This window comes from Tachysurus vachellii, chromosome 5 (genome assembly GCF_030014155.1).
Source record: "Tachysurus vachellii isolate PV-2020 chromosome 5, HZAU_Pvac_v1, whole genome shotgun sequence".
Taxonomy (NCBI): Eukaryota; Metazoa; Chordata; class Actinopteri; order Siluriformes; family Bagridae; genus Tachysurus; species Tachysurus vachellii.
Window position 1 is genome coordinate 24,011,789 of NC_083464.1, and position 26,506 is coordinate 24,038,294.

Here is a 26,506-nt window from a genome sequence, read left to right on the forward strand (position 1 = left end):
AAGGTGGTAATCTAACAAATTCCAAATATACAAAGCTGGGTGTTGGATGAACATAACATAAGAACATCTACACTGATTTATTTATCTAAGCTAGACTGGAGCTGTCCGTTAAACACAGCAGGTTAACATCAGCACAACGTTTTGGTATAAAGAGCAACACGAAAATGATAAAATGATGGTAACTGACCGAACATGCTGAGTCCTTGGCGTAGATATTGCGGTGTTTCCGAGGAAAACATGGTTGGTTGAAAAATAGTCTTGAGCCTCTTGTCTTTATAGAAACTTCATTAACATTTACTAAAATGTCCGTTATAGCGGAAGTTGTTTAAATTCCCATTGGGTATAAAAAAAAAACAACAACAATAGTAGGAATCCTTTCTAGAAAAAAGGCAGCATCTTCGTGGTCGTTGTCCTTGGCAGGTGATGTCCAGTGCACGAATGAAAACAAGCGGCCATAACAGACGACACCGCCAACAATACGGTTAGTTTTATAACTCTGGTCCCGTTCACACACGGCGGATAGTAATCTTTGGGTAATTTCCTTTAAAACTGTAAAACGAATGGCTCAGTTAGAAGGACGTCCGCCTTTAAAACGCATCTAAAACAAGCTGCTGGTAAACTGCAAAACAACTCTGTGTCTCTTTCATAAATTCGAGTGGTTTTACAAAAAAAAGCTAGGCATCGAGGATAAAAACGTGAGCCGAAGTCAACAAATATGAACAAGTATCTTACGAATAACTTGAGGTTTGGAAGATCTGGTTTATTTATTTTTTTTGGTCCAAGTTCCCCAAACACCCCCAGCATTCGCCTGTTTGTTTACATTTGGAGCGCTGCACGGATGTGAAAGGGTTAAAGTAGGCCTCTCGGTCAAGCTAGCACTCAAGCTAACAAGCAAGTTAGCACTCAAGCTAGCACCCAAGTTAGCACTCAAGCGAACTTCAAACCTACCTCTAACCGCTACATTAATTTTATTCACGTAATTTTACTCACAAAGCATCAGTGACCATGGAGAAACACAACACAGAGACAAGTTGTCTGAAATATTAAAGGAACTGTCAAGGCAGGGTTTATCACCCACTGCTGAATTAGCTTAGCATGAGAGCATGCTAATAATAATAATAATAATAATAATAATAATAATAATAATAATAATAATGATGATGATGTTTCTACCGATAGGGCTTAGAGCAAAACCACACCACGGTCTCAACAGCTTTACTCCCGAGCTGAACACTACTGAACATTACCGAACAAACATCAAAGGGTCCTGGATGTGTGAATGTTAAGTTAGAATATTAATAAGATATAACAACTGAATATTGGTGACGGGGACAGCAGTGACCTGGATGTAGCTAACACACAACAGCGCTTATATGACCAAACTATTATGGTGTTAAAAATAAGACCAAAAAAAAAAAACAGCTCGTCTGTCTGCTCGATCATGTGAATGATAAACGACTATGGTTTAGCGCTTTGTGAATGAGGTGTGTGTGTGTGTGTGTGTGTGTGTGAGTGAGTGAGAGAGAGAGAGAATGAGTCCCGGGTTCAGCAGTGGCGGCGGCGGTGGCGGCGCTCCGGTTGAGTTCGACCCCACGGTAACGCCCCTAAGACGCTACCCGCAACCGGACAACCCGAGTTCGCCCTCATTTCACCTCGAGAACTCTTAAAACTAACAAACTAAAGGCTCGGACGCGTCTGATTACGTAAGTACAAGTCAGAGAAAACGTCCCCGGTGTATAGATGAAAGCAGACACAGCGTCCCGACCAAGTGCAACCTGTTTCCCTCTCAGAAGTGTGACTCACTCACAACATGCTTCTACGAACTATAAGCTGTCATGTGACGAACGGAAACCACACGGCAGCTTTAAAAGCTTTAGCATAACACGAGCGATATATACGAGCACATCCTCAGCTCCACGCAGTAACGGTGTGTTGGTGAACACGAGCAGCCCAGATGTGTCCTGTCCTCTTATCCACTGCAGTACCGCTGATCACGACTGAGCCCTGAGACACTGACTGACACCCGGGCAGGATGTTTAAACAAATGCCCTCCTTTACACACGCACACGCAGAGCTTAGCTGAAGGATTGTCATCCGGGAGGTTCAGATGCTCTCCACTTAACGCTCTCCTGCGAGCTCAAATCCGTTCACACAATGCTAGACAGGAAAACACACAAACACACACACACGCGCGCGCACACACGCACACAACGAGTCCAGCTCGTAATAACAGCCCCGGCGACACCGCGATTATAAGTGTGTTTGGAGGTAAGATGCTGAGTGGAGATCATGGATGTGAGGCACAGCGCGAGCCCCGTGTGGAGTCCAAGTCTGCAGTGATATAAAGGGCCGCTCGCGCGCGAGCCTCGCCGCAGCCGCACCTCCTCGCGCGCTCCCTTACGCCTTCGTAGTAAAAAGTCGGCGGTTCACAGCACCATTCATTTAGCCTCTCTCTCTCTCTCTCTTCTCCCTCTCCCCGTTCTCTCGGTTTTCTCTCCTCTCACCCTCGCTCGCTTCACGAACCCTTTCTTTCTTTTCTCTCTTTTCACTCCCTCTTCCTCTTGTTGTACAGTAGGCTGCCCCCTTTCGGTTCTGAGAGTGTGTGTTATTAGTGCGCTTGTAGTTTGTGTGTGTGTGTGACAGAGAGAGAGAGAGAGAGAGAGAGAGAGAGAGAGAGAGAGAGAGAGAGAGAGAGAGAACCTCGCCCAGCCCGTGACCCGCCTTGTACTCTTCAAACACGCAATGAGATTGGTCCGCGCTGAGTCCTGTCTCGACCGCTGATTGGTTAGCAGTGCTCTGGAATGTCAGTCATATGCAAATTAGCCGCCCTTTCCCGCTTCACTGTAACGAATCCGCTACAAATCAGTTTATGAATATTCAGTGACGCGAAGAAAAAAAAAAAGAAAAAAAAAAAACACAGCCTGTTACTTTACATTGGGTCCCGCGGTGACGTAGAAGCTCGTGTTATTCTATTGGCCAGGAACCAGAACCTGACAGGGTCAAGAACTGAGTTCATTTGCATGACCCCTCCCTTTAAAAATGTATCTTCTAAAACCTTTAATTAATATTAGACCAATAATAATAATCATAAAATCTTTATTTTTTACTTCCTTCAAGAAATACTTAATAATATCAGTCAAAATCATTAAATCCCTTCACTTCTTTGTCTTCATTTATCTATCAATACACAACAATGTAAAAGCTACAAGATGTGACTATATACAGTGTCAGTCAGCTTCCATGTAACTGTGACACCATTAACACTAATGGAGCGTCCATTAAACCGTATTCAGGGTTCTGGTAAATGACTGACTCACACGCAGATATGTGTATGAGAAATATAAGAAGTGGAAGTGCTTTACGGGAACCTGATCTTAACAAGTGCACTTCCTCTATTGCTCTCGGTGACCCACACCATGCACTTCCTGCACTGCCCATAATAAGCTCCACGGTGTATCTAATCCCAGCGACTCACACCAAAACTAAATGTACATTAAAGTGCAGCATTACAGTCAGAACAGGAACCCATATTCACTTATATCTGCCACAGCTAATCGATACCATACACGGTATTACACGGTGACACTAAATCCCAATATTATTAGGTAAAGCACTGTGTACAAACAAATAAACACAAGAGACAAATAAAAATGGAAAGGTTCCAGGTTTTAAACATCACAGTGTTTCTGAGTTAGATTGCAAGTAGTATCAAATTTCCTTTATGCAGCTAAATGACTCACTACATACGTTTTAGAGGGCTAAGCTGAAGCACATGTAGTGAGAATGTATGCTCTGGTTTTTGCTGAATTATCTGAGGTCAAAATAATGATTATGTCACATGACTACTGTCCGAAAAGTCTGATATGAGTACATACAGTGTTTCTAGTGCATGATAAAAGCATGCTCGCTGTGTGTGAGAGTGTGCAAGCATGCGTGGGTTTCAGTTAGGTATGAGAGTGCTGAAAGACCAAGCTGTTTGTAGAGGGCAATGCGGCCTTGGCCCTGGGCCCAGTATCAGTCAGTGCCACTACAAATACTCACACTATGGAGTGGAGTATGTGTGTATGTACGTTGCCAAAACTATGACTACATTTTCCACACGCATTTGTTATCCGAGACAAAGTATAATACGTTATTCCACATGCAACATTTTATATAGATGTACACAAAATAATTTGTTTCAAAATGGGATCTAGATACTATTTACTCATACAGAAATGTACAAATGTTTATTACTAAAATCAGAGCTAAAGGTAAAGGCTTGAGAGAAAGAGAGGGGAAAAAATGGGTGGGAAGGGGAAAGAGTGCGAGTCAGGCGAGTAAAAATAGAACAAGAGTCATTCTGAGGAGAGAAGTGCAGGGAGGGGTAGAAGAGAAAACAAGTTGTGAAAACACAGCTGCTCTCGTTGGATGAGATTGAAATGAAATGTCGACATTGCTACAAAACACATGCGATTCATTTGATTTGATATATGTATATATTCATTTGATGGGCCCTCAAACTGTCAATGTGCACCATCTAACAATGACAAGCATTTTCAGCTATGTGCAGTTCACAAGACTATGCTTTTGAGTCTTAATCCTGACCAATCAGCTTGTTTGAAGCTCTTAGTTTCAGCCAATCAGGCCAGGATGAAGACCTCAAGCTGAGACTGAGTGTAGTAAACAACTTTTTAACCCTTTCACTGCTGAAAACAAACTGAAACCCTCAAATCACTCAAACGCTTTATGTTCCTTTTTTGTGTTTGCATTAAAAAAAAAAACACTGTCACAAATAAGGGCAATCAAAAATGTAATGTGTTTTTGAAAACAGCGCAAACATGATGATAAAATTATTTTATTCCATCCTGAGCAGAGACTCAAGTATTTTTAGGATGAGTGAATTAAATGTGTAATCCCTACTTTCTGCACGTTGTTATCTATCCAATTAAATTTGTATTTCCTTTTTTTAATTACCCCTTATTTACTATCGCTATGGGAACAGTTACACAGGCACTGATATAATGGCACTTTGGGTGACAAGTTATCATCTTCATTGCATTTTGATTTTAAAAGAAAAAAAAAAAAAACAGCAATTAGCCAGCAAGTAATGTTAGTCGTCTAATTAAGAGCACACCAATTAAATAATCCTAATAATTCAGTCAGTCAAGCCTGCATATGACCTCTTTAATGAGATTTAACACTCTTACCAGCAATATAAATATATAGAGATACATAATATATTTAATAAAGCCGTCTCTCAAGTCCTTGTAACTGTCTTGTCTCTAATGTGTGCTGAAAAGAGGGTATTGGATAATACATAGAGGGAGAGGTGATGACGAGGTACGGTTACTGTGGATAAAGTGTGTGTGGACGTGTCATATGATAGTTAATACTGCAATCTATTGATTGTGAGCTCAAATCTGTTTTGCTAAGCCGTTGGTTTCGGTATCCAAGGCCCTTATACACCAACTGCTCGGATGTATCGTGTCTCAATGGTAAAGTCACTTTGTATAGCATGAACTGTCCAAGAGTAAGTTTAATAAATAAATGTAAATGAAAAAGTGACAGGGGATGAAATGGTGTGTTTGTATGTAGCGTGTTGTGTGTAATGTCATATCATGTCCACATGGTGGCAGCACTGGCATGTGTAAAATCTACAAGGACGCGACATAAGAACAGTAGATCGCCGGGCTGGACGTAACGCAAAAACACAATGATCTGAATCCGGAATCTCGTGTGATTAAACACGCAGATTGAGTGTGTCAACTTTGATGCAAATCATAAAACCCACTCAGGGTTTAAAGACGATTTAATGGGAAGGTAGCTGTGGCAGTGAAGGCAGGATTCTCCAGAACTATTGTACTGAAAAACCAGAGGATTCTGCACTGCAGCACTGAGAGAGAGAGAGAGAGAGAGAGAGAGAGAAAGGAGAGAGAGAGAGAGAGAGAGAGAGAGAGAGAGAGAGAAGGGTGACTGAGTGAAAAACAAAGATAGAGCAGACAGCGAATGACAGAGATGAATGTGTGAACTGAATAATGCAAGTGGGGACAGATTTAAAGTTTTAAATAGACTTCTGCCATTTACAACGTCCAGATTTACTCAGAGAGAACTTTTATTCGGTGGAAAACAGAGACTCGTTGACATACAGCACGGTATATAATCACGAAGGCTATTATTTACACAATGTCGTTGGCAGCAGTTAACAATTACAAAGTAATAATCAAATGTCATAAGGCAGCAGGTATCACGTACAGGTACAGGTTTGTAACACGTCGTACTCCTGATGGTGCACCACAATCAGTCTTTAATTGCTACAACAGTGCTGAATACACAAAATGTCTGCTCTGTGTGCTTCATGGAAACACTTGTCTTCTGAAGAAGAAATGTCTAAGCCATATAACAACTGCGTGTGCGATACAGAAGTGCCGTGCAGTGTTGTATGGGTGTGTGCCTGTGTGTGACATAATTTTTTTTTTTTTTTTTTACATACATTTGTTATTTTCTCTGGAAGGACGGCACGTATTTTGCATTGCTGCCTTGGTAACAGAATCTGAACGCGACTCTTCTGATATTCAGTAGCTCCAACGTGCTACAGCTGTATAGTTAACAGAACCCTATCTCACTCTCTGCAGCTCAAGCTCACTTATAGAAATCTCATGTCAATCCTATCGCTATGTGCTTGTATAATAAATAACTATTAGTTACGTGCTAGCAATAAGGTCTTAGGGTGGAACAGACACACACGCCACAGTAATCGGTTATTATGGTTACTTTACACTTGCCTGAAGGTTTTGTGTTATCCCTTCGCACACACGTACGCAGTTTTGGTGATGACACATAACCTTCGAATCTGTGTTATACAGATTTAGTTCAGCTTTTCACATAAACGTTTAGTAAGGTAAGGTAAGGTAAGGTAAACTTTTATTGTCCCCAGTAGGGAAATTTGTCTTGGGCCATCACCCATGCTGCAATCATACAGAACATACATTAGACAGATACAATTCACAGGATATTGAATACATTAAATAGCAACTATGTCCTTCCCCTATTTAACAACTTCACCGACACTGGGATAAAAGAGTTTTTAAATCTATTTAATCTGCAGCGAGGAACCCTGAACCTCCTGCCAGAAGGCAACAACTCATACTCCATATTCAAAACATGGGAAAAATCACAGACAATCCTCTCAGCGTGTCTTACAGTGACACCTCGACAACTGCCTTTAGACTTTGTATTAAAATGGACTTTTAAGTAAACATGTTTACCGTTCAGTTGCCTTCATTCTACAGATGAAGCACAAACACACACACACACACACACACACACACACACACACACACACACACACACACAGACCACTTTATTAGGAACACAACGCTGATACTGGTTTGGACCTCATTGCTCTCAAAACAGCTTCACTTCTTCATGGCATGGATTCCACAAGATGTTGAAAACAGAGTTTCTGCTCCATGTTTACATGATTACGTCACACAGTTCCTGCAGATTTTTCGATGCTGTGAATCTCTTGTTATTTCACATCCAAAAGGTGATCTACCGGATTACAGATCCGGCGACTGGGAAAGTGACTAAATATCACAACTCATCGTCATGTTCATGAGACCGGCCTGAGACGACTTTTGCTTTATGATAAGATGCATTATTATTCTGGAAGAGCCATTAGAAGATAAATTGTAGACGTGATTCGCAACAAAGCTCAAATAATCATGTTGCATTCAGGTGATGATTGATTGGTCTTATCAGCCCAAAGTGTGGCACCCTTACACCACCTCCACCGGCATGGACTGTTGACACAAGGCAGGATGGTCCATGGATTCATGCTTTTGGTGCCAAGTTCTGATCTTATCATGTGTGAGCTTCAACGGAAATCCCGGTTCATCAGACCAAGCTACATTATTCCAGCTGTCCAGGTTTGTTGAGTCTGTGTTTACTGCAGCCTCAGCTTTCTGTTCATGACTGAAAGAAGTGGAACCTGACGTTGCCTTCTGCTGTTAGAAATTCTACAAACTCTAGAAATTGTTGTGTGTAAAAATCCCAAGAAATCAGCAATGTATCTACACGTATATATGTACTGCAACATGATTAGATGGCTGATTAGATCACCCGGAGGAAACCCCAAGGCACGGGGAGAACATGCAAACTCCACACACACAAGGCGGAGGTAGGAATCAAACCCCCAGCCCTGGAGGTGTGAGGCGAACGTGCTAACCACTAAGCCACCGTGCCCCCCCTCGTATATACTGTATATTTCATTCATTCATTCATTTTCTACCGCTTATCCGAACTACCTCGGGTCACGGGGAGCCTGTGCCTATCCCAGGCGTCATCGGGCATCAAGGCAGGATACACCCTGGACGGGGTGCCAACCCATCGCAGGGCGCACACACACACACACACACACACACACACACACACACACACTCAATCACACACTACGGACAATTTTTCCAGAGATGCCAATCAACCTACCATGCATGTCTTTGGACCGGGGGAGGAAACCGGAGTACCCGGAGGAAACCCCCGAGGCATGGGGAGAACATGCAAACTCCACACACAAGGCGGAGGCGGGAATTGAACCCCCAACCCTGGAGATGTGAGGCGAACGTGCTAACCACTAAGCCACCGTGCCCCCCTACTGTATATTTATTTTTATTTATTTATTTAAAAAAAATTTTTTGAAAGAAAAAGGTTTCAGGAAAATGTTTGTCTGAAAAAACGTTTGTATTCGCTTTCTCATGAGTCAGTAATTAGAGAACTATATCTGTTTAGTCTCGAACACACACACACACACACACACACACACACACACACACACACACACACAAAACCATTGTCCTCCTCGTCTGGACCTTTCACTGACATAATTATTAATGCAGCTAATTTAAGATTTTACCTTCACCTAAATCTAACACTAACCTTAACCTCAGTAACAAAAATAAAATCAGTTTTTGCTCTTTTTAACTTAAAAGCTACAGATTTTCACAGAGGGGTTCAGCTAAAGGTCCCCACAAGGTCAAAACTGTCTGATATTCTTCTGGTGACAAAACACATGAAAGCCACAAATCCCACAAAATTTCACCACACTCCCACACTCAAGTGTACATGCACACACGCACGCACGCACACACACGGACATGCGCACACACACGGACATGCGCACACACACACGGACATGCGCACACACACACATGGACACACAGACACACACACACGGACAAGCACACACACACAAGGACACACGGACACACACACACACAGAGGTACTCGTAAAATAAGGGAAATATTGTGTTGCCAACAGAGGATACCGTGTGCTCTCCCTCTCTCTTTCTCTCGCTCTCTCCCTCTCTCTCTCACACACACACACACATACACCAGCTATAATACATTCTGTAACCTATACATCTTCCATTATTTTCAGTACTCTAGTCACAATCCTACTTTGACCATTTATTTGAAAATAAAATGTACGGCCAAGAGTTTGCATCGTGGTCGACTTTATTACATACATTTTAAAAGGAATGAGTGTGGTGTGTGGTGAGAATGTTGCTTTATGTTGTAGGTATTAGGAGATCGTTATATCACACCCTCGGTGTTCTGTCAGATGCCTCAGAATAAACAGCCTTGATAAACCTTGAGGAAATGAGTTTTATTTGCTCGCATCCAAGTCACAACATGCCTTCAGTGACATGGTTTCTGATGAGTTCCATCAGAAGCCCATAACAGTGGTGAGCTCACAGATTAACACACACCGAGTCAATTGGAGTGCAGGGGTTATAAGTATGAACCGGCATTGACTATTAACACAGAATAAACATACAGAAGAGAGATAAGACTGTCGAAATGACTGAGTATCAAACTGAGTCAGAATGTTAAAACTACTTGAATTCATTCTACACACCAGACAATATACACATGCAAGCTGGTATAAACTCCACAAGTTTATACAAAACCTTATGATCCATTTCAGCTCAAACCCATTAGAGTGTCATCTGTCCACATACTTAAGTAGAAGAGATTATACATGAGGAGAATCTGATCTTTGGTACAAAGCAGTTAACATGCTCAATATCACTCATTTGCTCATTTGCTTACATTTCAAATAGAGACCTAGACATAGTGACGAATCTTAAATATTCCATTTTTTAATAATTTACGTTCTTTGTTTTAAATATAGTTCGGAATTAGAAAATTAGAGAGGAAAAAAAACATCGAGCCGTAAACCTTTTAATTCTGTGAGTTCATCATTGACGCATGCAAAGTCGCGTAGCCTTGTTTTTGCTCTCACGCTACACTTCTGTGTCATAACAAAAATGAAAATGACTGGGTTTAATAATGTTTTTCTTCAGATAAGGTCTTGCTAACATTCAAATAAATGTCAAGCTGAACAGGTTAAACACGTTTAAGTATGAGAGATAGTCTAAGATTTCTTCTAAAGTGGCCATTTAAAATACTTGCATGATAAAAAGCCTTCTGTGGAGAATTTTCTCCCTTTATAAAATGGTCTGCTGTTCTGATTGTATCCATCATTTTTACATGAATGACATAGTGGTTTGTTGTGGTTTTGTGTTACTTGCAGTACAGGAAGATTTGCTACAAGGGTGTATATTTTCAGGAACAGCGTTGGAAAGTTTCTTGAATGTGTGTAAGTGATCGTGAAAGAGTGTGTGAATCGTTATGGTGTTAAACTAATCCTGAAATTGGTTAGATATATAAAATAAAAGATTTATAGTACATTACAAAATATATAGTACATTACACTATAAAAATGCTTTTTTTTTTTTTTTTTTTTTGCAATTAGTGCTATATATATATTGTGTGTGTGTGTGTGTGTGGTTCAACTCCGTCATCCATTAAATATCAAATATAATTAATTTATGAGTTATTCATTATAAGAGCATCCATGTAATGAATATTAATGTAATCAATAGTTGTGCATCAGTGTGGGGATCACCAGTGTGTTTATGTATCGTCTGAAAACCAGCGAAATATATATATTTTTTAGACTTTTATATTTTTAGACTATTGACTCTGAGTGGACTTCAACTTCTGGTCCTTTTAGCATGAAAACGTATACGGACCTTGCTAGCGTATAGGTATATGTAGTGTGATACACAGTGGACTAGCGACAATGCTTCTAATTTATATTCTTTTCTTATTTAGTACAGTTTTATTTATCGTAAATAATATTACTGACAACTTGAGTGAAAAGTTGAATCTTTTAAATAATGACAGAAACTTCAGAGTTTCTTGGTATTCGGTTCGTCTCCTTCGACTCCACTAGATGGAATCCATCGGTCTGTCTTCTGAACGCATGCTTCAGGAACATCTGTTTTTCTTGTACGAAGCAGGTAACAAGTTCAGTATCACACATTTGTTTAAATTTAAATAAAGAACCTAGAAACGGTGCAGAATCTTGAACATTATATATTCCCGATATTTAACATTTTACTTTCTTGTTTTAAATATTTTGAAATTCTAAAGAATTCTGTTTATTTTCCAATTATTTTCTTTTTTTGTATTTTTATGTTAGCTTCTAATGTGTATCAACATTTAAAATGATGCACCAGGTTACTGTGTTTCCTCACACGAATACGTCTTGGTATGAAATGAAATGAAAGTCTATTTAAACACAATGTGGGGCTTTTTTTCTCTTCAGCATGGATGATTATAATCGTGATTCATCCAGTACTGAAACAAATAAAATGACTTAATTAAATGACTGTTGAACTTGTATTGACCAAAATGATGTTACTTGCTCAAATCAAACCGACTACATGCTTTACCGGCAGCATTAATGAAAAAATGATGAATATGTGTTTTCGTTATGAGACATTACAAACGCAAATAAAACCTGCTGCTAATTTTTAACCAGCGTTTACACATGATATGGTTTAATCCACTGGCAATAAAATTAACAGAATTTTTTTGCTGCAGTTCAATCTTTTTTATTCTTATCCTTACATACCTTAGCACACAGTAAACTGTTCCATCTCTTAGCAAACTTTTTTTTTTTTTTTTAGCAAACTGGATTTTTGTAATTTAATATTCAAAAAGCAGTAAAAAAAAAAAAAAGCTAAATAGCTTCCTTTTAAAGAATAAGGAAAATCAAGGCGTCATGTGATATACGTTGTTCTACTCCATTTTCTGTAGACAATTTACTACAAAGTGCCTACATGTCGGAAAAAAAAAGTAAGTGGAAGGGCTGAACGTGCCGGTCCTAGTTCGGCTGATCATAAGCTTCCAAACAGGACGAGCGGACATGAAGGCACACTTAAATAAAAATAGTAACTAAAGCGGCTTTTGTTGCTAACTGCTGCACAGTGTACAAGGCTGGAGGAATCAAATGGAGGAAGGAGAGAAGGAAGAGGGGATGAGAGTGTAGAGCCTGAGTGAGATGAAAAGGCACTAACAGAGGAAGAGGAACACTAGGAGAAAGGAAATGCTCTTTCACAAGAATCTCAAATAATAGTCAGGTTACACTAACTGACCACCCCATCACCTGTGACTTGAGAGACACGATTTTCTTCCAACACTGTGTCACACACACACACACACACACACACACACACACACACACACACACACACACACACACAAATCTCTGGGCAAACCAGAGTGGGAGTTTCTACAGAAAACGTGACTGACAATTTAATGTCTTAATTTGGAAATAAACAAAATGAATCAGTATTATTTCTATTAAATATTTAAATTAAATACATTGACAAGATCTATGAATATTTACAATTTACTTGCAATCCTGGATGTGATGTGAGATTTACTCTTTCATTAGCAACTTAATTCTATCAGCCTAACGTGTATGTTCATATTTAAGCCTTTTTTTTTTTTTGTAGCATTGCTTCGATCATTATAACGATACATTCGCACCGTAGCTGAGCTAAGCAATTTGTTTGCACTGTCTCCTATCCATTTTCTATGAAGACAAGCTGAAATCGGTCTCACGGGACTGTTGGAGTGAAAGCGTTGTAAAGGAGCTGTAGAAAACTTCAACTTTATGCAAAGAAGTGTAATGAATATCACCGCAAGGGAATCAGTCGGATTGTTGACTGTGGGCAGAGTGAATGTCAGAGTCGTGTCGAGCCACACATCAAAATGAGTGCAATACAAGAAAATCTCTAATAATAATAATAATAATAATAATAATAATAATAATAATAATAAATACAAGTGCACTGTATTGCCTGTAGTTTTGACAAAGCAGGCTACAGACAGAAGTCTCACAGAATAAAGGTCGATAGACATTTATCAATGAAATATAGCAGCGTATATAAATGCTATATAAATACAGCATTCCTACATAAGCTTTTGCTTCAGTTCAACCAGCTACTCAGGTTTAAATTTCAAAAAAATATCTGTTTTAATTCTCCTTTAATTCAACTAGCCACCTACCTATTGTCTATTTCTGTCAGGCTTGTGACAATTACATAATAACATTTAATGTTATAGAAAATTAGCATACTAATGTTTCAATATTATTTCATGTCCTGTTACAACCTTCCTAACTGTCAGGGGTAGGTTATAACCCCTGAACACTGCCTCATGCACTTGCAAAAAGGTGACACAGTGTGCACTATAAATCACACAGTATTTGCTATAAATACTGTAGTCATATATCAATCCTTCACGTTCACCTACTTTCCTGGGTGTGTGCCTATCTACATGAACATAATATGGAGCTATTCACTTTGCAGCTCCTCTCATTCCTTCCTCCCTTTGTGAATGCGTTTGTCTTATATATTCTGAGCATTAGAACGTCGTAGAACGTTACTGGACTCCTTCAGACTATTTTCACTCATTAGCATTGCTGCCTTGCATTTAGCTAATCACTCGCTGTCTCTAATATTCAGACAACTCCACAGGCTCTTTGGAGTTGAAAATAATTCTTTCTCTGCACAATTCATGTTTGACTGGATTTTCTGGGGGGGAAAAAACAAATTATTCCCAATCAGGTTGAATTTATCAAATAGTGTGATCTAGGTAGAAATTTCTGTAACTTCTGGTAGAAAGTAGAATCAATCCATCGCTTCATTATTGCTGCACTGAGAAGCAAGTTTGTCATATCGTTTTTTTTCACCTTCTGCCCCCTTGTCGTCACGCAGGCAGACACATATGCGTCTTTCTGTGCATGATGCCCTCGAGTGTTCACAAATAACCAGGCGCTTAACCAGGCCTGACTCAGACTCCTTGGCACTGACTGCACAACAATGCCTAGGTCAACCTGGTGCACTAAGCCAGCAGATTTTAACTCCATATGATGATGAGTGCTAATAAATGCTATGTCTTTACCTGCATATGGAAGGTTCTTCTAGCCTTATCATGACATACTGGTTGAAAAGCCACCTTTAACCTGGCCTTAGCACGATCCAGAAGGGTTCTGGCTCTGCCCATGCCATGATATAAGTTAGCTGGTGAAAGCTTTATGCTAGCTGTGAACCCTGGAGATACCTGTAGTAAAGGTAGTCTCTCTGTCCATTACGTTTTCTTCAGTCCACTCAGAAGATGATCAAAGATGAGTTCTATGTACAATAAAATGACTGCTAGATATTTTACTATTTCTATACAAAAGTAATAGAAAAATCTCATAAAGTTCTCTCCACCTTGCACAGACTCTCACCAGGTCCATGACACATCTGTTGAGGCTGTATGTTGTTGTGGCTGATGCAATGATCTCACATCATCTCTGTTCATTCAAGCAGTATCTGCGCCTCAAAGGCCCAGTTATGGAGAAAAGTATGGTGAAGTGTCTTCATCAGTGCCAAGTCAGACAACCAGATTAGACCCGATACCCAAAACATGTTCTGTTCTCTTCCTTCCTCAATGATTCTCCCTACTGATCCTTTTTTTTCTACTTAAGCAGCTAGGCCACAGGATCCTACATGGCTCGAACTGATATTTTTCCTAGTTGTCTATACATTCTGGATGGTTAACTCTCAGCCTCTCTCACCTTTTTAATGAGGCTAATGCACCTCCAACCACCATGGTCCTCCAGGAACACAGCAAGAAGCGACATTAAAGGAGCTGCAGGACTGGCAAGCACTAGTCTTGGGATGACAATCTCTTCTATTCTTCACGTATGTGGGCAATGGGGTAAGATAAAAATAAAAACCCACACACCCAGGCATATAGTAAAACATACGTACAATCAGGCCAAACCATGTAGCAAAATGTGTTATGGTTTGATGAGACCAAAATATATCCTTTCAGGAGTAATGCTAAAAGCTATGCTAAATGCTAAAACAAGACAGCTTATCACCTAAAATCACCATAACCAATGCGGAGCATGGTGGTGGCAGTACATTACATTTACATTTACGGCATTTAGCAGACACCTTTATCCAAAGTGACTTACAACTGGGCAATTGAGGGTTAAGGGCCCAGCAGTGGCAGCTTGGTCATGGGGTACGAACCCATGACCTTCCGATCAGTAGTCCGATCACCTTAACCACTGAGCTAACACATCCCTGTGGAGTGTGCAGAATCATGGCATGGGGCTACATATCGTATAATATTTGCATGTCCTACTGTTCGACATATAGAGAACGTATGTAATGGAAGTAAAGTTAGATTGTAAGTAATTAGATACAATATCCAATTAGATTTTGCAAAACTTATGTTTTTGCAAAATGTATTGATTTACAAGCAAGTTATACACTAAAGATAGAATAGATAATTAGTGTAATTAATACTGTAGCGTTACAACAGTCAGCTGTATTTAACGTGATAATGAAATATTTATTCTCACTACCCATCATGCAGTGATGTCCACAAGTATTGATCATGTTTACAGCACCTATGTGTACAGCAGTCCAGACTCATGAATGTAAAAATATGAAAAGAGTCTTCACTAGAATGAATTAATTCAATTTTAGCATTGTAAGTATGTTGGAAACGTACATATGCGTTTTTTTCTATGAAGTTGTGTATGAAACTGAAATCACGTTTTTAAATCGTTTTTGTGTTTTATCAGATTATTTTAGTTGTTTGGGAATAGTTTATGTATTTATGTAGCATGATTAACAGTTTATGAATAAAGTATAAAATATGGTAATTTCATTCCTTCCTTCTATTTTTTATTTCATTCTTTTATTCTTATCAAGGCTCAGTCTATATATGTGGATGCTTAGTTTTTTGTTTCCTTTAGCATCTAAACAATAAGCGCTGTATTCAGAGTTGCCGCCAAGTCCTAAAGAGATGCGGAGAAAGCTGCTCCTATTCATATTCAGGATTACGCAAATTTTCTCAATCGATTTTCTGGGTGTCACATGCATGTAAATCATCTGTGTGCACTTCATGCATAAAGGTTTCAGATTTTTCAACTTCACCACCCTTAAACACAAGCACAACACAAACGCAAACAGAATTTCAATATACAAATTGTTATATAAATTATGGTTATTTATATGCAATACATATAACATAAAATACTAGATACTAGATATAGATATTGTTGAACGATTCTAACAGCAGTGTCAGTATCATTATTTACTGCAGATGTGTTTCAGTTTAATAGGGCTAAATATTATTGTAAAGTGGCACTTTATACAACAGATCCTATTATAATGCACATATAGTCAATTGAGTGTACAATGTGTATTCATGAAATACTAAATAGTTCAATTATAATGTGTGCATAGGTAGAGGCAATATTTAACAATTTATTATTATTTTTAAATATTTAACGGATGTTGTACATATAAAACGTATAATATTTTATTCCAATTTATTGCCTTATTTTGAGTGACTTGCTGTGGTTATATAAAATTGTTTATGGTACTGATATAATTATAGTATCGATTAATAAAATTATAAATATAGTTCTGACAGTGGTACTGGACATAATATGACTAATTCATAACTCGCAAGAAAAAAACTATAAACCATGGAATAGTTAAGACACACAAATAAAACACTAAAATAGTGGATAAGTCTATATCTGAGGTCTGATTTCTGACATGCAAATTTCACAACTCCTAATTATACACGTGTAGCTCATCTCGAGAATCTGCAAAATGGGGTGAAGACGCCAGGCTTCAACATGATACAATTTCATTTCGAAGGCAAATGTTTGATGATACCACTAAATATTTTAGCAGACATTATAATACAATACAATGATTTTGCAGTTTTCAATCAATATAATATGATAGGCCTACCCTTCATTTCCCATTGATGATTATATACAAAAGGACCTTGCTAGCTAGACTATTTAAAATAAATGGTGACATTTAAAAGTTTAATAGTGAAAAATCTTACCGGTTCCTGGACGTCCCATGATTATGTCCTTGCAGGGTACTGGGTGTAATGTCTCTGCAGGAAGTAAAAGTGGCAATAAAGCCGTTGGGGCAGGATGACATGGAACTGGTTGCTGTAATTTTGTTATTCCTCCCTTTCCATGATCTCGTTCTCCTGATCCAAAGGAAGCAGACTCAGGAGCGGGACTTGGCACCGATATGCAGGATATGGCAGGGCTGGATTGAGTGGTGAGACTTGTAGGGTTGGGGTTTGGAAGGGAAGAGATGGAAGACACCAGAACCAAAGTTGTTGAAGGGCTATGTAATAAGACTGCCCCATTATTAGATGCTGCAGCGTTAATTGGAACAGGCATCTGTAACCCTGCACCAGGGAGAACGCCAGTCAAGTTGTCATGCTTAGAGTTTGTTCCCTCCTTATCTGCAACCTTTACCAGTGGACAATCAGCAAATTTTGCTAGAGGAACCTCAGGATTTCGTACAATTACAGGAGAGTCATGTAGTATCTGTTGAGAGACTGTACGTTGTGACCCTGATTCTAAGGTTAAAGGAGAAGGTGGTAGTGAAGAAGCTGTGGATGAGCTGGGCCTTTTGCAGTGAGAAAAAGTGGTTGTTTGAGGAGAAAGTACATGAAAGGAAGTTCCTAAGGAGAGATCTCCTGTGTTGTTGTCCACTTCAAGTTTAGTGCAATCCTGCATAACAAGAGCTGTGGGTTGTGAGGTATCTGATTTATGCTTGTTAGGACTTACAGGTACAGTAAAAGTTAAGCTGGTTTGGAAAGATGGTACAATGCCAGGTGCAAGTTTTTCCCTATCTTTCTCTGCCACTAAGGTACTAAGCTTGGAGCTGCAAGTACCACTTGTTTGTCGGTGGCGACGAGGAGGTAAGACTGTTAAAGTTGTAATAGGACTGAAATTAGCAGGACGGAAACCAAAAAGTGGAGAAGGGGAGGGAGAGGGAGCTGGAGAGAAAGGTGACTGGTTTGATATAGGAGAAAATGAAGGTGTCCCTGAACGTGAGCTCCCCAAAGACACAAGCATAGTAGCAGCCTCACATTCATCAAAGTCAAAACGTGAAAAATCCTGTGGCAGAAGTGATGGAAGAACAAGACGTGGTCGTGAGTCAGTTCCCCGACTGCTGGTTTCACTACTGTCTCGTGATGTCTCCTCCCAGTCAAACTCACTGCTAGTCCGGCCCCGCAAGTCTGAAGGGGTTGCAGTACCTGAACTGCTCCCTCCTCCTCTCTTTAGCTCCCTCTCTCCACCTGATCCTTCAATCTCTTTAGTGCGCATTGAGAGATGTCGAGAGCAGTAGCCCCTACGTTGTGACTCTTTCATGCAGCTATCCTTCGAACACAAACGACGCCACTGCTTTCCATTAAATTTCTTGCGTATACCATTGGGTGTGCACACCACATCACCTTTCTTATATATTTGCTGAGCTGCAGAAAGTGGAGTTCGTGATCGAGAGGAGGAAGCTGAGGAGGAAGCAGAACTCCCTGGGATAGGAGCAGAATTCTGGGAAGCAGTGGAGCTTTTGTCCAAGATTGTAAGCAAACCTTTTGAGCTAGGTGAGGGAGGCAAAGTTGAAGGGTGGGGCTGCAAATGAAGTCCATCAGTTCCAACAAAAGCTGAAGAAGCCGGGGACTGTGGGCTGCCTGATAGTGGACCAGTCAGGTGGGTTCCCAAGGATGTGCCAGCAAGACCTCGGACAACTGAAATGGGACTTGAATATCCAGAAGGCTTTGAAATGATTTGTCTGTGGTGGCTGTGTCTAACTGTTTTGGGTACTCCAGAAATCAAAGTACCTACTGCATCTTGAAGAGGTGCCAGGTTAAGCCTTAAAACTTCCAAGTCAACCTCTGGAGTCTGTAGCTGCTTTCTTTCTCTCTCTCTTTCTCTTGCTCTGTCTCTATCTGTGTCCTTAGACACTTGACTGTCTCTTCCAGTTACTATGATTAGTGCACTGTTTGACATCATAACTGCTGGCGAGGATGCAGATGAAGAAGTGGGTGTGCCCTCATACTGTTGACCACCAATATCAGAGATCTTCTGTGGTGGCTTTATACCTCCTATAGTCATTCCCCTACTAAGTTGACACATCTCTCTTTCTACATCCACATCTTCCCTTCTCTCTCTTTCTTCTCTCTCTTGCATGTCTCCTTCCCATGGTGGGACAAGAAGGCGCAAGTTCTGTCGTGATACCCACACAGCCTGAACACCAGTTCTTTGTTGCCCCTCATCTCGCTTGTTCCCTGCATCCTTGTGATTTTTCTCTTCATGTAGTAGCACTCTGTAAGGGCAAGCAACAGCTGGATGCGAGTCCATCTGTGACACTACACCTTCCCTATACCATTCCTTCCCTTTATCTTCTCCATAAGGCACACAAACACGTGTCCCGACTTCCACTGGATCGTTTCCTGGTGGAGGGGCATCTAAGATGAGGTCAGTAGTTTTGTCTGGGTGATTTACCAATGTATGAAACGGGAGCAAAAGTTGCACCTCCTCCCCATTAATCTGCAATTCTACATTGAGCTGCTCTTTAGTAGCCCCACGCACCACACCACGTATGAAGACACATTCTTTTATTGGATCTTCTCCTTCTATATCCTTTGTTCTCTGATGACGTGCTAGCACTCTTTGATTCTTAAGGCCTTTAGCCAGTGCCTCAGCTATTTCTAAAAAGCATTCCTGCTCAAGTTTATAGTTGTTTTGGGTAAGGTTTGGAGGCAGGGATAGTGCTCTGGTTAGTGGGCTTTTTGGTCTGTTTAAGCTAGTTCCTAAACTTTGATGCACATTAAAAGACTCCACCACCTCCAGATCTGGAAAGTTCTCACTGGCTGTTTCAGTTGATGATGAGCAAGCAGAGTTTGGGGCAGCATCTCCAAATTCATCAGTTTTCACTTGTTCCACTGTGTTTTTTCTCGTACATGGAAGTTCATCTTTGACAACTTCTCCCCTATCCAGACAATTGAGTGTTGAGGCTTCTGTGGTTGTTTTATTGTCTGCTAAAACTTTGCTATTTATGTTGTCAGACATAATATTGTCTGCATCTGTTACAACATTACTGGCTACAAGGTGGCTATTAGGAGTAATGGGGTTACAGATTTTACTGAGGTGATTGCTATTAAGAGCAAGTGGAGGTACAGGAGGACTGACTGGAGAGGTGCTGATAGTTCCGTGTTCATACATATACTTTTTCTTGGGCACTCTGGCTTTGAAGGTAGCTGTTTTCCTACTAGACAGTGTGATGGGACTATGATTGGTGATGCTTTTGTTTGAGCTGTTGGCTGGTATGTTTGTGCTCAGTGGGTTGTTGGTTATACTGTTTGTCATGGTAATATTCTGTGTTTTTAAGCTAGTGTTTTCAGAAGTGGTCATTTTATTGACCCTAACTACAATTTGCTCAGCTTGATCTACGTCCACAGAGAGTCCTTTTATCTGCCCTTTTAGCCCTTCCTTGTTTGGAGTATTGCTCCTTTTGACTGTCTTCTCTTCAGAGCTGTCCAACTTGGATGTAATATTTTTCTGGGGTGACACTGCAGCAGGTGTAGTTTGTGACTGTCTGTCATGCTTATCTCCTCTTTTCCTCACACTCTTTGCCCGTGTGGACAGGTTAGAGCGTCCTTTCGCTTTCTTGAGTGATCTCATCTTTTATTGTAGTAGTCCACCTTGTTTTTTTACTTTTCTGAAAATATCTTAATCTTCTTTTGGGACTTATTTCCTTCTTGTTCCTTAGCAGGATCACCCAAAGTGGTTTTGATGCTATTACACCATATGACAGTCTGTAATGAGAAAAAAGATGTGTTTTAGTACATTTACAGCATTTAGCAGACACCCTTATCCAGAGTGACTTACATTTTATCTCATTTTTATACAACTGAGCAATTGAGGGTTAAGGGCGTTGCTCCCCCTGAGTGGCAGTGGCAGCTTGGTGGACGTAGGAATCGAACTCACAACCTCCCGAATTGGGAGCCAAACACCTTAACCACTAGGCTACCACATCCCTTTTAGTATGTATATGAAAAAATATGGAAAACGATCTGGAAAAATTAGGTCACTTTATTTATGCTATTCACATAATGCCTGTCATCATCCACTAACTATACTACTAGCAGTAAGTAAAGGGGTTCAAATGTTTGTTATTATCTTGAACACTTTCCATGACCCTGAACCATTGTAGTAGTAAACACCCTTTGGTAGGTGTGGCAAAACATTTTCAAGACTATATATTGGCTCTCTTTTGCCTGCTATCAATGCAAAGGACACATGAACACATACAGCTATATGATATAGATATGACACCATATAAAGATTCATAAACATACAATCAATTCACTATTCACATACTGAGAAATGAGACAATCATTTACTATCATCAAATAGGCCATATCAGGCTCATAAACAGGGTTAGGATGAACATAGAAGTTGCTGTTGTAGTGGTAGCTAGTTGTATTAATCAAGAAACGTGTGTGGGTTGTTGCTTTCCTGTCTTCCAACAATTTCAAAGAAATGCCCTTGTTCAGGCCTAGGATTTTCACTTCATATTGGTGACACCACATTAAAATGTGATCTTTGTGTTCTATCACACTTGCACCTATACAGAAAAACTACGAAGTTAAAATTACAGAGTACTTAAATGCTATTGCATAGTATAACAAGACGTTCAGTTGGAGCTACAGATGTCAGTATGCACATTTTTTTTCCAAACCAGAAGCCATATTTTAATATTATATAATAATCCTATAATTATTTAAACAAAAGAGGTGAACAATTAGGACCTACCAGGTCTTGATCAGAAAAAAAATCGCAAGTGCAGAAAAGCACTGTAAATAATAATAACATTATTATTATTATTATTATTATTAATTTTCTTTTTTTTTATCAAGACCTAGTAGATCCTGATTGTTCACCTCTTTTGTGTAAACAATCTAACTGAATATATCTGATACTGTTTAAGAACATTCTTCCAAGGCCTTTTAATGTTATGTAGCTATTAACCTTAGTCCCATATTTCATACAGATAAGAAACAACAACATATTACAAAATCCTGATAATGTGCAACATTCAATGATATACAGATGTGGGAAAACGTGTTCAATTACTATAAATAGAAATAGACAACCGTAAAAAAAAAGAAATAAAACATTTGGATGACCACCTTTTGCATTTTTTGACTTTAAAATTATCATGTCGTTTTTGTATAAGCAAGTTTTCTGGTAAGTTGTTCTATGGGGAACATGAAACCTTTGAAACCTTTGCATGTCTCATGTGTTTCAGTATCTGCATGTAAAACCAGATCACCAAATTACAGTTTTTATCTGCGAAGTAGTCTATTCATTAAGCATATTCGTAATCATATAGTCTTAATTGTTCAGACATAAAAGATTAAAAAATTTTGTATTATGTTTCTTATGTTCTGTAAAGCTGCTTTGAGACAATGTCCATTGTTAAAAGCGCTACACAAATAAATTTGAATGGAATTGATTTAGAATTCTCATTCTCTCTGAATCTCTGTCTCTCTCTCTTTCTCTCTCTCTCTCTCTCGCTCTCTCTCTCTCTTTTTCCACATGCACACAAACACACACACACTATTTTTCATGGAAAAACATATTTAGCATTCATGTAACTTTACATAATTACTTGGCAAGTGCTCTGTTTAACTGGAAATTCACCAGTCTTTTCAAGTACATAAGTGGCTATATCTTTCATACAAAAAAATCTGATTATGCCTCCAGTTTGAACTAGAATTATTATTAAAAACAAAAATAATCTGTTTTCATAGCAAACCTATTTGTGAAAGCACAGTCTGAAATCTAAAAATATAGGAAGATATTCTAAGCTGGTTAGCAGGCATAAAGCTTTAAGAGAACCAGAAACACAAACGCAGGAAATGACTAATATTAATAATTTTCCAAACCAAAATGCAATGTAAGTCACATTACACACATTATAGTTACTGGTGGATGACTAAAAAAAATGTGCAAGAAAGAATTATAAATAAGTATAGGAAACAGTGTTTTATTATAACTAAATAATTGTTGCCACTGTTTTAAACAAACTCCGTGGCTGTCTGAAAAATCTCTCTCCATCCTATCTGTTGATTGGTGTTACGACATGACACCGATAGCAGAGCTCTGAGTATCGTCGATACCTCCTACTGATCTGCTCCTGACTTCCTTACGGTGACGTGCTCATCCCTCTGCAGCTTTCTGCTGCCAAGTTCTGCAAAATGTCACAGGCTTTATGGAGACATGAATGTAGATAATTTGTGACCAGGGTTCATGTGCAACATTACACTCATGCCATAAAACTGGAAACCAGAAAATATGACAAATCTGTTCTGAGACCTGTTTTCAGGCCTCTGATGCAGCTGTGAGAATCAAAACTGCTTTATTATTAAAGTATTTATTATTACAACACATATATTTATTATTATTAATATTATTGTTGTTACTGTTCTTAAAAATGATTATTATTTGTTCGTTTAGGGAATGCTTGTTAAAACAATTTTATTTCTACTTTATTTAACCTTGATATTATAACATAGTATTGTGACATAGTAACGTTATTATAATAAAGAATTAAAAAGGAGAAAGCACGAGCTATAAACAATGTTCAAAACCAGAATGTCATTTAAAATTAGGAAGCAACAGTGTAAAAGATATACATAATAAATCCTGTTTTGTTATCTCCTTCTGATTTAATATCATTATTAAAAACAGATTAATTGGGGTATTTTCATAGTATTTCTTCCATGATGTTATCTTTTAATGATACGGAATAACTAATCACAGACTTTTATTCGGTCAGAAATCTATTTAAAGTGGCTTTAATATTTATGTCCGGAACTGTGGCATTTGTGTTTATTTTACCGTGAATAATACATTCTGTTCCATGAAAATAGGCACAAATCCTGTATTTTTGGCAGGAATTAATGAATAAAATATTTACGGTAGCAGATCTGACTACTTACTCATATCAACAGTTTGAGTAGAGGGTCATCACCGAGTGTCTGTTTCATGCCCTGATTTCTGCATCCTATATTACATGGACGAAAATCCCTGACCTCGGCTATATGAGCATATGACGCAGAATTCTGTGGTTTATCAGCTCTCTCTCACACACACACACACACACACACACACACACACACACACACACAGCAGTTATCAGTAGACAGATGAATTATCTTTAAGTGAATTAATCAGCCCTTGTTGTGGTCAGTTTTAAAAGCATTTACAAAGATTACGGAAACCAAACAGTGTCCACATACATATCATAAAAATATCTCACAGTCTGACCCTAAGGATTAATGTGAGCTACAGTCGAGCTTTCACACTCAAAATATTCCACAATACATTTAAATAAACAAATAAATTTGAATTCTATATACATTTGTAGTTATAGTATATTTAAAAAATAATCCATGATGTCCATAATGTGCTATTATCATCTGACATAGTATTTTACCAAAATTGTCCCCTTGTCAGTTATTCGCAGTGCATCACTGCAGCACACACAACACACACACTGTGTTTTAAAACTGTGACAGCCGGAATGCACAGGTCAGGTTTTAATTTTGTGTTTCGAGAGAGAAAATATACATGAAAAGTGGACAGAGTTGTGAATCCTTCCCTCCAACCTACTACTGAGTGAGCATATGAACCCAAAAATGAGTGTTGATAGTGCGCTTCCTGGCTGCTCCTTCAGAACACACACACTCGCTCACACACACTCACTACGCAACAAGGCTAGAAACACAGGCACCTTCACTGTAATCGCAACAGCTCCATGCTGTGCTTGACAAAATTAAAAGTAAATCTACAATTAAATATCAGCCCTGTGTGTGTCTGTGTGTGTGTGTGGGTGTGTGTGTGTGTTTGCACCGCAGATCAGCACGTACACAAAAATGCATTTTGGAGCATGGAGCAGGGCGCAGGGCTGCAGTAGTGCAGGTTTTTCCTGATCTGGAGCAAGCACAAGTGCTCCATAGCACCTTTCTAATAAATCTGTTTATTTATAACTAATTCACGCATTTGGAGATCTAGACTAGTCTCCTGCAACCCATGCATTGTCTGCATCCCTTTCTAAACTACTTTTATGCTAATTTCTTGCCTGCTCATTCGCTGATCCTTAACGATGGTTTTAAAAGACGTCCTGAGAATCCACCAGGTACCTGACACTGATGATGTGGTGCATTGGAAATCAACTTTTCTGACATGTCCCACACTCCCACCTCTCCAACATCCACAGTCACCTCCTGAACCTTTCTCGGCCTTCGATGTCTAACCGAGTGTAAGCCCTGGACAGGTACAGACAGCAGACCGGTACGGAGCATCTGTGGCAAAGCTTAGACATGTAGCTCAACATCTCCAAACACAATGACTCAACATTCACCATAAAGCATGGACACACGTCACTTATTTATCCGACAGGACTAATAATAAACAAAGGTCCGAAAGGTCACGTTCCTATTGCAAAGTGAAAACTGGTCGAAAAAAAATAAACTGCTTGTTGCCTTTTTATTTCTTTATTTATTTTTAATGTAGGCAGAGCAAAGCAATCATTATGGAGACACTGCTCACACCACACTGCAGAATGCATATGCATTTCACACAGCATATTTACACGCATCTGTCTTAGAGGATAGAAAGGAGGAAATGGTGAAAGAATGAGCACTGACAGTCACAGCAGAAAGCCTCGAAATAACTGAGTGATATTTGCGTGTGTGATTTCTATACAGAATTACTAATAGCAGGATTAATAGCATTTCAATTAAATTCAATGCATTTTACATAGATCAAAAAATAGAACAGGGAACCCAGTGAAAACGGTGGTTAGATATATTTGCTCCTACCGACCTGAAAATATAAAGTAAAGCAAGTATCAGCATAATGCTGGTAACAATAAATTGTTTTTTTTTTCTTCTATAAATATTATCAAAAACAGCAGCAATCACAACTAAAGCGTCAGATTGCGCAGCACAGTGCTGTAGTACTACAGCTCCTTTCTCAATGTCATGGGAATAGTGCTTGGGCTAATAGGGGAAGCCAGGGGTCCTTTTTCTTTTTAATAAATACAGAATAAAGAAAAATAAATATGCATAGATGTTTCAAAACCTCAGTGGTATTCCTGTGTGCAGCAGACAGTGCACAACACCTCTGTGCACGTAGTAAAGTTGCAAATGATGTTTATGCAACGAACCGGTACACAGCAGGTCATGAGGACCTTACAGC

At 39.2% G+C, this 26,506-nt stretch overlaps 1 protein-coding gene across 4 annotated transcripts in view; it reads right to left on the minus strand.

Moving 5' to 3' along the window:
- The window catches only part of cicb (capicua transcriptional repressor b), a 43,679-nt gene that overhangs the window by 16,292 nt on the left and 881 nt on the right, over positions 1–26,506 (minus strand). For 2 of the 4 annotated variants that reach the window (XM_060870677.1, XM_060870675.1), the window contains exon 2: positions 17,272–21,051. In XM_060870677.1, the coding sequence (XP_060726660.1) occupies positions 17,272–20,917 (3,646 nt within the window). In that variant the 5' untranslated portion in view covers positions 20,918–21,051. Of the gene's footprint in view, positions 1–187; positions 2,636–17,271; positions 21,052–24,243; positions 24,346–26,506 lie in introns of those variants that run through there. The other 2 variants (XM_060870676.1, XM_060870678.1) reach the window with 2 other exon arrangements.